The sequence below is a fragment of the Engraulis encrasicolus genome, chromosome 15, assembly GCF_034702125.1.
Source record: "Engraulis encrasicolus isolate BLACKSEA-1 chromosome 15, IST_EnEncr_1.0, whole genome shotgun sequence".
NCBI lineage: Eukaryota > Metazoa > Chordata > Actinopteri > Clupeiformes > Engraulidae > Engraulis > Engraulis encrasicolus.
In genome coordinates this window covers 27,188,881-27,204,731 of record NC_085871.1, presented here as the reverse complement: position 1 = coordinate 27,204,731, position 15,851 = coordinate 27,188,881, and the positions used below count along the sequence as shown (strand labels likewise).

General features: G+C 42.9%; 1 protein-coding gene across 1 annotated transcript in view; it reads left to right on the top strand.

Annotated features, from left to right (window-relative positions):
* taf3 (TAF3 RNA polymerase II, TATA box binding protein (TBP)-associated facto) overlaps window positions 1-15,851 on the top strand; it is a 126,071-nt gene that overhangs the window by 1,908 nt on the left and 108,312 nt on the right. Inside the window, exon 2 of the mRNA XM_063217298.1 lies at window positions 568-798. Coding sequence (XP_063073368.1) covers window positions 568-798 — 231 coding nt within the window. The remainder of the gene's footprint in view (window positions 1-567; window positions 799-15,851) is intronic.

Below are 15,851 nucleotides of genomic sequence, written 5' to 3'. Positions count from 1 at the left end.
ATTCAAAATGGCGGACCATAGAGAAGATCCCCCTTTTCATGTATGAAAAGTGCAATTTTTCCAGTCATAATGAATACTTAGAATTTGATGGTGGTGGTAAGTATTCATGAAAAAGCTAACATTAATGAATGGGCAGCATGGATTCTGGAAATAAACAACAAAAAATCTCACACAGTGTCCCTTTAACCATATAACCCATAAAACAGGTGTATGGACCCGATACTGTACGGCTGCGCTCTCTTCTATAGCGTGTTGTCTCTTGTGCCGTCTCCACTCCATCAGTCTTACACTTGTCTCCTTGCTCTGTCCCTATCAGACGGTACAGACCTGATACTGTAGGGCTGCTCCCTCTTTGTTGTCTCTTTTGCTGTCTCTATCTTACACTTGTCCTCTTGCTGTGTCCTCTTGCTGCTCTTGCTGTGCCCCCCCTCCCCCTATCAGACGGTCGTACGGACCCCATCCTGTGTATGGACCTGATACTGTACGGCTGCTCTCTCTTTATAGCTTACTGTCTCTTTTGCTGTCTCCACTCCATCAGTCTTACACTTGTCTCCCTCCCCCTATCAGACGGTCGTACGGACCCCATCCTGTCGGACATCGGCCAGGCGTTTGGGCTGCTGGGGGTGAGCCTGTCGGAGCTGGAGGACTATGTGAACCACCTGGAGCCGGCCAGCTTCCCGCAGTCCACGCACCTCTTCCCCGTGGCCAAGAGCAGCACGCTGCAGTTCCCCTCGCCCCGCGAGGAGCGCAGAGACTACATCCCCGACTACCTGCCGCCCCTCGTCTCCCTGCAGGAAGGTAGGGAACTGGCCTTGCAGGCACACACATGCATGCAGACACATATGTGCGTTAGCACACATACATACACACACACACACACACACACACACACACACACACACACACACACACACACACACACACACACACACACACACACACACACATATAGGGTCATTTCACGTGAAATCAGACACTTTGGGACCCGACCGACCCGGATTTCAATCATACTTGGTGTGCCTTTTCAGTAGCAAGGTAGCACCCCAGAACTGCATTGGTTTGAATCTGACACTAATATTAAGGGAGAAACAGACTAGGAAAGGTTCACATGTGAGGGTAGGACACTATACATTCAGCCTTGAATATATCAGTCATTGTTAGTCACAAAAAGATGCCTGTGGTGTTGTTTGAAAGCTCTTTTCTGGCTCTACATAGTACACAATCACCTTGGAATACAACTACTCTCAGAATATGAATTATGATAAATTGAAAAATTAAAAATTGAATATCTAAAAAACTCATATTTTAAAATGGCCAGTTCCTTGTCCAAACGTAGCCGGCAATGTCATGAGCAGCACCTTAAATGCTGGTGTTCGGTTTGTTATTCATTTCAGAGAGAAGTTGACTCACAAATATGGCATCATACAGACCACTTACTAATAATATGGTAATACCATAGTAGCATCACATGACAAAACAAAAACAAAACAAAAATGGTCAGTGTCCATGTTCCCATGTTTCAGAAACTAAGGCAGATGTCCATTTATACACACCAAATGATGATATGTGAATGTTTGAACATTCCTTCTCTGTGTACCTGTGCCATCTTCCCTTTACCGTACTTTAAAGAGATAATCAATGGCTACACTCTCATTTTGTACTCTACCAGTGCATTTGAAGCAGCAGCTGTGTCTTTTGTAGATAATGTATAAGTACGTCCCGTTGCAGTTACAGGTTCCACTACCAGAAGCACATCCTGATGATCCATGACAAGTCCATCTGGTCTGAAGGGAAAAGTGAAGGATGGAGATGGCCCATGAGGATGCAGGAAGTTCAGTTTCACCTCTCCAGTGCTCGGCATACATTCCTCAGCACATGCTAGCCACCAGTTGCCATCATATACAGCTACAACATACCCTTTGATGCTTGAAAATGTAACACATTCCTTTACTGAGCTCACTCTTTCAACTCTGCCTTCTCTGAATGCTCAAAATGGCCTAACTTCCACTGTGTCCATTGACAATGGGCAGAAGCTGTGTAGTTTTTGAGTACCTGGAATTAGGGCTGGGTAAAATAATCGATTCAATCGAAAATCGATCGATATCATTTAAAATTCACATAATCGATTCACAGGGCACAAAATCGATTTTTTTGCTCTTTTTCTTTTTGTTCTTTTTGTTTCATTTAGGTCTATGGAAAATACCCAGTAGGTATTAGTCAATTAGGCCTAGGCCTACTTATTACAAATTAGCAATCTGTTAACACTGTCAAGCCACAGCCCTTTGACATTTTTATATAAAAATAGGCAACAGCATCTTTTGGGGGAAATACTTGCACCAAAAAGGGAACGGATTGAATCGATTCGGAGTGAATCGAATTGAATCGAATCGAATCGTGATTAATCGATTCAAAACCCTCAGAATCGAAATCGAATCGATACAGGAACATAGCTGCAATACCCAGCCCTACATGGAATAGTTCTTGCAGATTCAAACTTTTTCAACAAGTTCTCAGCTTAATGATGGTACATATCTGTTGTGGCAAACTGGCAATGGATGTTCTTGACATTATCCTTGACAAATTCAAACAGTTGGTATGGCGTTACAATTTAATTGTCAATAGGACGTTGCAGACTTCCTGCACAATATAAGAACCTTAAAATTACAACAAATTTGTGCCACCACGAGGCAGATTTTCACATACCTGCAGAGTGGCACTTTTTTGCCACATCACATGGCAAAGGTCCATGTGATGGCGTTGGAGGGACAGTTAAATGGCTTGCTGCACGAGCAAGTCTGCAACGTCCTATTGACAATTAAATTATAACGCCATACCAACTGTTTGAATTTGTCAAGGATAATGTCAAGAACATCCATTGCCAGTTTGCCACAACAGAGATGTACCATCATGAAGCTGAGAACCTGTTGAAAAGGTTTGAATCTGCAAGAACTATTCCAGGTACTCAAAAACTACACAGCTTCTGCCCATTGTCAATGGACACAGTGGAAGTTAGGCCATTTTGAGCATTCAGAGAAGGCAGAGTTGAAAGAGTGAGCTCAGTAAAGGAATGTGTTACATTTTCAAGCATCAAAGGGTATGTTGTAGCTGTATATGATGGCAACTGGTGGCTAGCATGTGCTGAGGAATGTATGCCGAGCACTGGAGAGGTGAAACTGAACTTCCTGCATCCTCATGGGCCATCTCCATCCTTCACTTTTCCCTTCAGACCAGATAGACTGTCATGGATCATCAGGATGTGCTTCTGGTAGTGGAACCTGTAACTGCAACGGGACGTACTTATACATTATCTACAAAAGACACAGCTGCTGCTTCAAATGCACTGGTAGAGTACAAAATGAGAGTGTAGCCATTGATTATCTCTTTAAAGTACGGTAAAGGGAAGATGGCACAGGTACACAGAGAAGGAATGTTCAAACATTCACATATCATCATTTGGTGTGTATAAATGGACATCTGCCTTAGTTTCTGAAACCTGGGACCATGGACACTGACCATTTTTGTTTTGTTTTTGTTTTGTCATGTGATGCTACTATGGTATTACCATATTATTAGTAAGTGGTCTGTATGATGCCATATTTGTGAGTCAACTTCTCTCTGAAATGAATAACAAACCGAACACCAGCATTTAAGGTGCTGCTCATGACATTGCCGGCTACGTTTGGACAAGGAACTGGCCATTTTAAAATATGAGTTTTTTAGATATTCAATTTTTAATTTTTCAATTTATCATAATTCATATTCTGAGAGTAGTTGTATTCCAAGGTGATTGTGTACTATGTAGAGCCAGAAAAGAGCTTTCAAACAACACCACAGGCATCTTTTTGTGACTAACAATGACTGATATATTCAAGGCTGAATGTATAGTGTCCTACCCTCACATGTGAACCTTTCCTAGTCTGTTTCTCCCTTAATATTAGTGTCAGATTCAAACCAATGCAGTTCTGGGGTGCTACCTTGCTACTGAAAAGGCACACCAAGTATGATTGAAATCCGGGTCGGTCGGGTCCCAAAGTGTCTGATTTCACGTGAAATGACCCTATACACACATGCATGAACACATACGCACACACACACACCCATACTTACACACAGACCGCATCCACGAATACCAGTTACCCATCGTCTTCCTGCAAGAAGGTAGGAAGGTAGGCATGGTACGGTTTGCGTCGCAAACCGAAACCGTACGGTTTGTATGTCACGGAACGGGGTAGTGGGCAACCGCACGGTGCCCACGGTTTAAAAAAAAAAAAGAGAGAGAGAGAGTGACCACCGGCAGCGTCTCCCTGTCCCCCCTCTCTCTCCACGTTAGCGCAAGTGACTGCCCCCAGCCTTTATGCTGACCAATTTAAATTAAATGAACATGAATTTACAAAAAATGACAGAATAGCAGAACAAAGTAAGCTTAGACTATGACTTATGTTACAGTAGCCTAGTGTAGGCTATATCCACGTGCCATTGAATGGGGATTCCGGACGGCAAAATGCGAGATAATGGAACATATCCATCAGATTCACTGCACTGTCCTTAACTGCAATCAACTGTAGACCTAATTATATGTAGCCAGTTAAACTCTGATCGAATGAAGGGGACTTTGTGCTGTTGCCTAGTTAACAATGATGTTTAACACTATAACCAAAATCAAATTTGACTGTTTTAAAAGGCTCAGCTTCACAGGAGTTTTGTGAAACATTCTTGTGCATACACTTCTAAAAAAACAATCTTTTTAAATTATTTGTTACCTTAACTTTCACATTTTAACATAACATAACCCTATCACTTGTTCACTTAAAATTGAATTTGACTTCTGATTTTACTTCTATGCTTCTCACGACCGGCAGTTCCATGATAGGAAGCAACTGATTCATAAGCGCAAAACTCGCAGAAAGCGGTATCAAAATAAAAGTACAATTCGTTCTCAGTGTGTCATTAACCAAAATAGTCATACTGCACTGACCTAATGGTCCCATTGCCTACAGGAGTGTAGCTGTTTTATTTTTAGACGTCAAATGTGTTATAGTATGTAATATTTGAATATTTGTCAACTTAAAAGTTAGGACTTAGTTCTCCCTTTTTGTGAAATAAATGGAAGCATGTTAAAATCATTGATATCTTTCCCCTTTCAGTAACTTCACCTTATTAGGTTAAATGAAGTCAAATTCAACATACCCATGATAAGCTTACATTTTCATTCTAATTTTTATATTATACATTTCCAGCGCATAATATATTTTATTAAAAAAACAGAACCGTACAAAACCGAAAACCGTGACCTAGAAACCGTGATATGGACCGAACCGTGACTTTTGTGAACCGTACCACCCCTATAGGAAGGTGACCCTGACAATTCCCTGGAAATATAAAGAAACATATTTATGCTTCAAAACATGAATGTGCTTCAACTGTCTCAAAAAGGTACGGGACTACAAAATGTATTGAAATGAATCGTAAATCGTGATTTTGTCCGCAACGATTCATAATTGTGGCCATGACGATATGATCGTGATTGCTCAGGGGGGGGGCGATATAGTGACCTGCTTTTGGGTATCCTTGAAGCAAGAACATGTTGACAGGCTGCTATTACGGGCCAAAAATCTGTAGGCCCACCTAAGCTTCATGCTATTGCCTTTTTGCATAAGTATTACAATTCAGTTTTACGTTGTTCATCCCGTTATAGAATACATTCTTGGTTCCATTTCACGCGCAATTTTGGGCAAAATTCAGGTGTTTATTGTTTAATAACGTGATTTGATAATCATGATTTCAATTTTAACTTTTTAAATAATCATAAATATCATTTTTTCCTCATAACTGTGCCGCTCTACTATGGAAGGCCCAGTCTAAAATCGCTGTCACAATATCACTCCACTTTAATGTTTACCTGCCACAGTGTATCTACAGCAGTGAATGCAGTGTACCAAGGGTAGTAATAACATGGAACAGTATCTACCTGCACCTACATAACCTACATGCTGTGTACCCACCAAATACAAAAATACAAAAAAGAACACATTCACAGTACTGCAGAATAATACACTGCTTGTCGCAGAAGAAAGGACACCGCTCCCATTCTGAAGATTTGTAAATATATCTTTTCGTGGGACAAGATGATACAAATTTCACTTTGACACAATGAAGAGTAGCTTTATATAGTGTCAAGCATGTGTGGTGGCATCCAAGTGAGTAGTAAAAAGAAAATTGTCCCATGCTTTCAGTTAAGCATAGTAGTAGGACTGACATGGTTTGGGGCTGCATGAATGCCGTTCACATTGGGAAGCTGAATTTTACCAAAAGAAACATGTACAGTATGTCAACATGTACTATGACTTCTGAAGCAGATCATGATCCCCTTTATGGTATTTTAACATAGGGGTGTACTCACTTGTGTGGGTACACTTTGAGACATAATGGTTGTATTTTTATTTATTATTATTTATTATGATTATTAATGTTATAACTATTATTTGCTATCATTGCTATTTTTATTTTAATTATTAGATATTATTTTGAGTGAGTACTACATTGAAGTGATTATATACAAGTTGTACGCTGGCAACTTTTCATTGTGTCCAAGTGGAACTTCTTCAATGTTGTTCCATGAAAAGATAAATCGGTACTTACAAACCTGCAGAAATATGAGTTTGTGTATTAACTTCTGTGACACGCTATATAACAAGTATTTTGAATACTGATATGGTTTCTCTTCCATTAAATCAATGATCCTAAGAGTCAATAATTTTTTTTTTTTACTTCAACAAGCCCCAGATACCTGGATATTATTATTGCTTGTGTGCCACAGAGTCACGTGTAAATATATTGTCGGAATGTACTGGACATTTGTGGAAAATCTTTTCCGTTAAAGAGTAGGCCATGTGTGTAGTGACAGAAGTGTGAATGGGTGAGGTACAGTATGCCATGTTTTGTGTTAGTTATCTTCAGAGGTAACAGTTAATCTGGCTTGTGTGTGGATACAGTTATTTGTGTGCTTGTTTGTGTAAGATTTAGAAAATGGAGGCATTTGTCAAAGTATACTTGACGTACAGTGTTTGTCTGCATGTGTACGGGAGTCTTAGCTGTTTGAGTAAGGCTTCTGGTGTGTGTGTGTGTGTGTGTGTGTGTGTGTGTGTGTGTGTGTGTGTGTGTGTGTGTGTGTGTGTGTGTGTGTGTGTGTGTGTGTATGAGTGTATGAGTGTGTGAGCACTGTGTGTATTATAACGTACATCTGCACGTATCTGTGTGTTTCTGTATTTGTGTGTGTGTCTGTGTATTTATGCGTGTGTGCACATTTGCTGGCGTCGTAGACGCTTCATTAGTTCCTGTAATGCCTTGTAGTGTTTTTATTTGACTGCTCGAAGGATGGTGGAAGCGAAGGAACAAGAGAGAGAAAGAGAGCTTGAAAGGGAGAATGCTGTGAACTGAACGGAGGGTGGATGGATGGAAAACGAGGGAGAGAGAAAAGAGAAAAGAAGGAAAGAAAGCGCGGGGGAGAAAAAGGAGAAACTTGTTTCCGCTGGAGTCTTGGGTCCCTGCCAGGAAAGCTTCCGATGGGAAATGTCTGCTCAGTACCCACGCTGACATAGTGTACACACACACACACACACAGTCTCAGACGGACACACACACACATGGACATAGTCTCAGAAGCACACACACGTGCACACTCAAAGCACACACACTCAGACATAGACTCAGACGCACACATACTGTAGACACACTCACAAAGTTGACACACACCCAGACATAGACACACAAACACACACACCGACTTGCTGTGTGCGTCTCTCTCTCTCTCTCTCTCTCTCTCTCTCTCTCTCTCTCTCTCTCTCTCTCTCTCTCTCTCTCTCTCTCTCTCTCTCTCTCTCTCTGTCTCTCTCTCTCTCTCTCTCTCTCTCTCTCTCTCTCTCTCTCTCTCTCACACTCACACTCACACTCACACTCTCTCATACACACACACACACACACACAGACATAGACACACAGACGTGACACACACGCACACAATGATTTCTTTTTTTTTCTTCCTTTTTTCTATGAAGTACTGCCTTCCTGTTCATTGCTCTATTTCTCTCTGGCTATGTTTTCCCTCTTTACTCTTTTATTTCTCTCTCTCTCTCTCTCTCTCTCTCTCTCTCTCTCTCTCTCTCTCTCTCTCTCTCTCTCTCTCTCTCTCTCGCTTCCTAATGTCCTCCCCTTCTTTTCATCTCTCTTACCTTCAATGTCACTCACTTTCTCTGTCACCCTTTTTTGTAAAGAGTGTGTGTGTGTGTGTGTGTGTGTGTGTGTGTGTGTGTGTGTGTGTGAGTGTGTGTAGGTGTCTATGTCATGTCTGAGGGTCCTGAAGGTCTCGGCAGATGGAGACATACACAGCAGGGCCTCGGGCCAGGCAGAGTGTGTGTGTGTGTGTGTGTGTGTGTGTGTGTGTGTGTGTGTGTGTGTGTGTGTGTGTGTGTGTGTGTGTGTGGTGTGTGTGTGTGGTGTGTGTTGTGTGTGTGTGTGTGTGTGTGTGTGTGTGTGTGTGTGTGTGTGTGTGTGTGTGTGAGAGAGGGAGTATTGTGTGTGATGGATCATATGTAAGGGGAAGAAGTCATAGAGAGTGTGTGTGTGTGTGTGTGTGTGTGTGTGTGTGTGTGTGTGTGTGTGTGTGTGTGTGTGTGTGTGTGTGTGTGTGTGTGTGTGTGTGTGTGTGTGTGGTGTCTATAGTGTGTGAATGGGGTGCTTTAAGGACAGGCAGGAAAATAGCCAGCCAAAGGGGCCTTTGGGCCATGGGCTGGCAGTCAGAGGTGGGCCATATTGCCTTCAGAGTAGGGCTGCACAATATTAGAAAAATATGCGATACATGATAACATGACTGTATACCGCGATATCGATATTGCTCGCGATATTTAATATATACATACATTTTCCCCTCTCTACTTGCCATTCTACACTTAATCATGTATAAAAGAACCGCGAGAAATGTTTTATTTTCAACATTATTTTTATTAGGACAAAAAAAACATGGCTAATGTACAACATCAACTTAAAATCAACTTTTGAGATACAGTGAGGAGAATAAGTATTTGATCACTTGCTGCTTTTGTTGGTTTGCCCACTAATAAAGACATGATCAGTATTTAATGTTAATGATAAAATGTATTCCAATATGGAGAGACAGAATATCAGAAAGAAAATCCAGAAATTAACTCTAAAGAATATATAAATCATTGATTTATATTTAATTGAGGGAAATAAGTATTTGATCCCCTGCCAACCATTAAGAGTTCTGATCCCGCAGATCAAATGGCACTTCCAATCAACTTGTTATCTGAATTGAACACAACTGTTAATAGTAACCTGCATAAAAAAACACATTGAATCTGCAGAATCAATCTATAGTATCAGTCAATCAATTAAACTAAACTCGCCAACATGGGACAGACCAAAAAGCTGTCAAAGGATGTCAGGGACAAGATTTTAGAACTCAGGAAGGCTGAAATGGGCTCCTGGATATTAAGGAGCAAACTGTTGGTGCATTTCCTCCAAATTGTAGGACAAACAAAATGATTATCAATCATCAATCTTAGGCCTGTCTGTGGTTCCATACAAGATTTTACCTTGTGGGCATTCAATAACCAGAAAAACAGAGATAAAGCACCCTAAAACTGTATGGAAAGAGCTAGGAAATTATCTCAAGGCAGCTGGGACCTCAATCCCTAAGAAAACTATTGGAAACACTTAATACCACAGCGGATTAAAATCCTGCAGTGCATGTATGGTACCCCTGCTTCAGAAGGAACCTGTTCAGGCTCACCTGAGGTTTGCCAATGAACATCAAACTGTATTAGGATATGATTGTGAGGTGCTGGAATCAGATGACGCCAAAATCAAACTGGTTGGCATTAACACAACTCGATGTGTTTTGAGGAAGTGAAATGCTGCCTATGATCCCAAGAACAACACCTTCTCCAACATCATACATGAAAGTGGTATCATTGTGTTTTGAGGTTGTTTGTCTGGCCAAGACACAGGACAACTTCACATCGTCAAGAAATGGATGGAGGGAGACATGTAAACGTACAATGCTGCATGCCAACCTCTTTCCCACCACCACTAGACTGAAGGTGGGTCATGGATTGGCCTCCCAATATGATAATAATCCATAACATACAGCCCAAGCAACGAAGGAGTTGCTCAAGCAGAAGCACATTAAGGTCATGAAGTGGCCTAGACACTTTCCAAACATTAACCCTATAATAATCCTGTGGAGGGAACAGAAGCTCCCATTTGCCAAGCTAGAGTCATACAATTTAAATTATTTAGATATGATCTGCAAAGAAAAGTGGACAAAAATCCCTTCTAATATATCCACAAACATTGTCATTAACTGAAAGAAACATCTGAACTCTGTACAAGAAAACAAGGGCTTTGCCACCAAGTATTTTGTCTTCTTTGACTAGAGGGGTCAAATACTTATTTTCCTCAATGGAATACAAATCAATTAAAATATATTCTTGAAAGTTATTTTCTGGATTTTCTTTTTGATATTCTGTCTCTCCATATTAGAATACATTTTATCATTAGCATTATAGAGTGCTCAAGTCTTTATTAGTGGGAAAACCAACAAAATCAGCAAGGGATCAAATACTTATTCTCCTCACTGTATGTGTATTGCAAGCCGTGATATCACGATAACGATACATTCTCTATATGTTGTGCAGCCCTAGTTGTAAGGGAAAGGGGCAAATTGTGTACTGTACTGTAGTGTCTGTTGACCTTTCTACCAAAGTGAGTACATGGCATCTGTATCCCCCTCTGGGTTTGTTTACTGGTAGGTAGGTAGGGTGGCTTGCTGGATGAAGGCAAGGCTGTTTGACTGTGTGTGTGTGTGTGTGTGTGTGTGCGTGTGCGTGTGCGTGTGCGTGTGCGTGTGCGTGCGCGTGCGTGTGTGTGTGAGAGAGACAGGCGGCAGGGCAGGATGGCTAACTGGGCCTGGAGCCAGAGCACAGCTGGGTGCCACACACACCGCCTAGAGGAAACACACACACACACACACACACACACACACACACACACACACACACACACACACACACACACACACACACACACACACACACACACACACACACACACACACACACACACACACACACACACACACACACACACGAGTGCGAGCCCGCGCGCTCATTCATTCACTCACTCACCATCTCACTTGCACTCACTCAAACAGCCGTCATCTCACTCATTCACTTTCTTTCTCACGGCCACTCAAACTCCCTTCCCTTCCCTTCTCTCACACACACACACACACACACACACACACACACACACACACACACACACACACACACACACACACACACACACACACACACACACACACACACACACACACACACACACACACACACACACACACACACCTACTTTTCTTGTCATCCCTTTACCCTCTTCTGCACTCCATCTTTCTATACTATTTCGTCCCATTTATTTTTCATTTATCTCATCCTCCTCTTTTCACCATGATTCCTCTCCTCTCCTCTCATCTCCTCTCCTCTCTGCTGTCCTTTTCTCTCTTCTCTTCTCTTCTCTTCTCTTCTCTTCTCTTCTCTTCTCTTCTCTTCTCTTCTCTTCTCTTCTCTTCTCTTCTCTTCTCTTCTCTTCTCTTCTCTTCTCTTCTCTTCTCTTCTCTTCTCTTCTCTTCTCTTCTCTTCTCTTCTCTTCTCTCTTTCTCTCCTCTCCTCTTCAGTCTCCCCTTCTCTCCTCTCTCTCCTTCTCTCCTTCTCTCCTTCTCCCTCTGTCTCCATCTTCTTTTTCACCCCTCACTCTTGTCTGGACAGATGAGGTGTCCAGTTACTGACACTTGGCCCAGCCAAACGGATCACACACAACACTCTCTCACACACACACAATCCCACACACACCCACACACAGCTTCACACCCTCGTCTCTCGTCACCTGCGTGTTTGTGCTTTGTGTTACCACATCTTGGCAAAATAATTGCGGGAAGAATGAAAGAAAGGCCTGTTGGATGATGTGTAATAGTTTGCAGTTCACTGACTGGCCACTCGTGGGCACTGTTGCATCGTCGGAGAGAGAAAGAAAAAAAAATGGTTTGGGCTTTTCGGTGGCGCACTGTTTGGCTTCCTGGGCTAAGTGACTTCCTCACCCTGCTGTGGCGGGAGGAATTGACTGCTGTGTGTGTATGTGTGTGTGTGTGTGTGTGTGTGTGTGTGTGTGTGTGTGTGTGTGCGTGTGTGTGTGCGTGTGCGTGTGCGTGTGCGTGTGTGTGTGTGTGTGCGCGCGCGTCTGTGTTGCCATATGTTAGGAATTGACTGCTCTGTGTGTGTGCTTGTGTGTATGTTTGAGTGTGTCAGTCAGTGTCTGTGCATCTGTGTGGGCGTATGTTGTGGATTGACATATTATGGCCATTTAGCTTCTGGTCTGTGGTCAGTTTAGCATGTGGTTCTGATCACAGCATGAGCTTCAGACGAGTGAATGGGGAGCGTTGGGGCTAGAATAGCTGACAGTCAAGGCCTGCTTCCATGACTTGATCTCCCCATGCCGTTCTGATTCCAGAATTGCCTGATCTTTCCATTTCTCATTCTAGAACTGCTGAAGACAATTTCTTGATTTTACAAGATTTCATTAAAGAATGGCTGATCCCGATAGCCTGTTTTAATGTTAAAGCTATTGATCATAAAGGCCTGAATATTAATCATGAAATACTGCTTTTGAATGTAAAACTGCAGTGTCTAAATGCCTGATATTGCACCATATAATTTACAAATCGTTGATTTTACAGGCTTAATGTTACAGGATATTGCTCACATGACCTTAATAGAATAGAATAGAAAGCCTTTATTGTCAGTATACAACGTATACCGAGATTTTAAGCATATAGTGAGGTTCATATTTTGTCTCCGGTCTTAGATATACCGTTTTAAAATGTATTTTTGTTCGGTCAGTCCATAGGGTCACTGGCCCGCAGTTGCTCTCTCCTTATCGGAATCATTTAGTATGTAAGGGATAAGACGGTCAATACCACAGATACCCTGCCACGAACTTACTGTCTACTGCTATAAATGTCTCGACAGAAAAAAAACCAGCAGAAAATATTGACCAGTAAAACTATTTGAGCCTCAAAAACATATTTTGTTTCTTCTGCTACAGCCAGTCATTTTCAGACGGGCTGCTTCACAGCAATGGACCGCTGTTCCTTCCTAATCAACGACGTTAACAGTGCTCTCTTGCCGACCGTGCTCGCACCAGTTAAAGGACCAGTTTAGTCAATTTCAATATGATGTTGTATTGCTCTGTCAGTACCCGGTGATGCCACATTTTTCGGCTAAGCCCTTTCCGAGATATGAGCCATTCTAATGGGGGGGACCGTTTGTTAAACATTTTTTGAAAAATTAGCATAGGCCTACTTCAAATATTTTCCCAAAAGGTACCGCTGTTTGCTATTTGTCAGCTGATGTTGTATAACCGTTTTTGGGAAAAAATAAAAATGTTTTTCTTTAAATGTAAACAAAGCGCTGCCCCCAATACAATGACCAAGATCTCGGAAAAGGCTGAAAAAAAAAACAAAACAAAAAAACTCAGGTACTGACAAGTCCAGGATAGTGTGAGCATTACAACTGCATGTTGAAATTGGCTGAACTGGTTCTGCACTAAAGTGCTTTTAGCTTACCTGCGGACCACCCGCGTTCTTCATACCAGGCTCTGACCTTTTCTGCACGTGACTGTGTGTTACCCGGATGAATGTGTTGACGTCCATGTTGTCGTCACGGTTTTCGGAGAAATAAACTAGCTACTTTCTCCTTCCCCACCCAGATTTTGTCTTTCTTACTGGTACGGGAAACGCAACCCATGACCCTTGCATCTCAGTTTTCTTAATCGCCACAGATTCCCCCATCGCGCCTAGCAACAGCCTGTTGTTCACCAAAATGTCAGACCTCACTGAGCGCCTGGATCTTGATTGGCATTTTATGTAACACGTTGACAAATCCATCTGAAAAACAAACACATGGATTATGCGTTGTGGCCAGTGTTAATATGGTTATGTGTTATCTCAAAATGAATCCCCTCCTTCAGTGATCCTGTGTGTGTGTGTGTGTGTGTGTGTGTGTGTGTGTGTGTGTGTGTGTGTGTGTGTGTGTGTGTGTGTGTGTGTGTGTGTGTGTGTGTGTGTGTGTGTGTGTGTGTGTCTGTGTGTGTGTGTGTCTGTGTGTGTGTGTGTGTGTGTGCGCCTGCGTGGGGTAGCCTAGTTGGATGTATGAGATTGAATCAGCCTTTCTGTCTGTGCGAGCGTTTGATGTCGTTGTTCAGCCTTAGTCCGTACTCTCTGTGTGGGTCTGTGTCTGTGGTTCTTTGTGACTGTGTGTGTGTGTGTGTGTGTGTGTATGCGTGTGCACGCGTGTGTGTATTCCCTGTTGTGTGTCCGTAGCTGTGTTTGTGTCTTTTGCAACCTCATCACAGACATGCAGCCTGTACAGTGTAAAGCCGCAGACCAATGTTTGTATACGTGTCTGGTCTGTGTGTGTTCTGATTTTATGTGTGTGTGTGTGGGTGCTGATGTGTGTATGTCTTTTTGTGTGTGTGTGTGTGTGTGTGTGTGTGTGGAGGTAGTGTGTGTGTGTATATGTCTTTCTGTGTGTGTGTGTGTGTGTGTGTGTGTGTGTGTGTGTGTGTGTGTGTGTGTGTGTGTGTGTGTGTGGAGGTAGTGTGTGTGTGTATATGTCTTTTTGTGTCTGTGTGTGTGTATGTGGAGGTAGTGTGGATGAGCGAGTGTCCTGCAGGCTGGTGTTTGTCTATTGTGTTTGTGCTTGTTATTGTTTACTCCTGGGGGGGAGAAGGAGGCCTGCGATTGCATCTGAGCACTGAAATTACAGCGATGGGCGGCCGCGATAAAACCCCCGCGCTACGCCAGAGGAGACACGTCGCTACCGCTACCACCACCACCGCACCAGCACACACACATGCTTGCGCGCGCACATAGACGCACGCACGCACGCACGCACGCACGCACGCACGCACGCACGCACGCACGCACGCACACACACACACACACACACACACACACACACACACACACACACACACACACACACACACACACACACACACACACACACACACACACTTCCCACTACACGGTTACCTCCCCATCTCGACACACACACACACACCCTTCTCCTTCTCCTTGCCTCTACCCACCCCTCCACCAGCCCCTCTCCTGGCAGTACCAGAGGAACCCAGAGTGTGCCAGCTCTCTGCACCCACCACTCTCCCAGAGTGGTCCTCCGCTTGAGGCAGACATGGGTAAATGATCCCAGACATTTAACTTGCCTTGTCTAGCGCTTTCTTGCACTGCTAACGTGCGGATCATGGCATCGACTGCCTGCTGAAGTCAAAGCTAGAGCAAGTTAAACAGTAGCATGCCAGTGTGTGTGTGTGTGTGTGTGTGTGTGTGTGTGTGTGTGTGTGTGTGTGTGTGTGTGTGTGTGTGTGTGTAATAGGGCTGTAACGATATTTTATCGAACCGTGAAATTATCATAAACAGAATCACAATACTGTATCATGGTGCAAGAAGGCAGTGTCGTGATGCGCCCTTTCAAAGTTCTTTTACCCTTCAGTCCAGAAAACAAAAGCGAAAGGCAAATGTATTCATTTTAAAAGATGCATTGAAAATAAATCGCTGGATGTATCGAACCGTAGGACAAAAATCGTGGTACTAACCGAATTGTAAGTTGAGTGTATCGTTACAGCCCCAGAGTGTAAGAAAGAGTGCTAGCAATGCTATGTGGAGTTGTGTGGCCACCACACGTGTTGCTGATCATGCCAAGGCT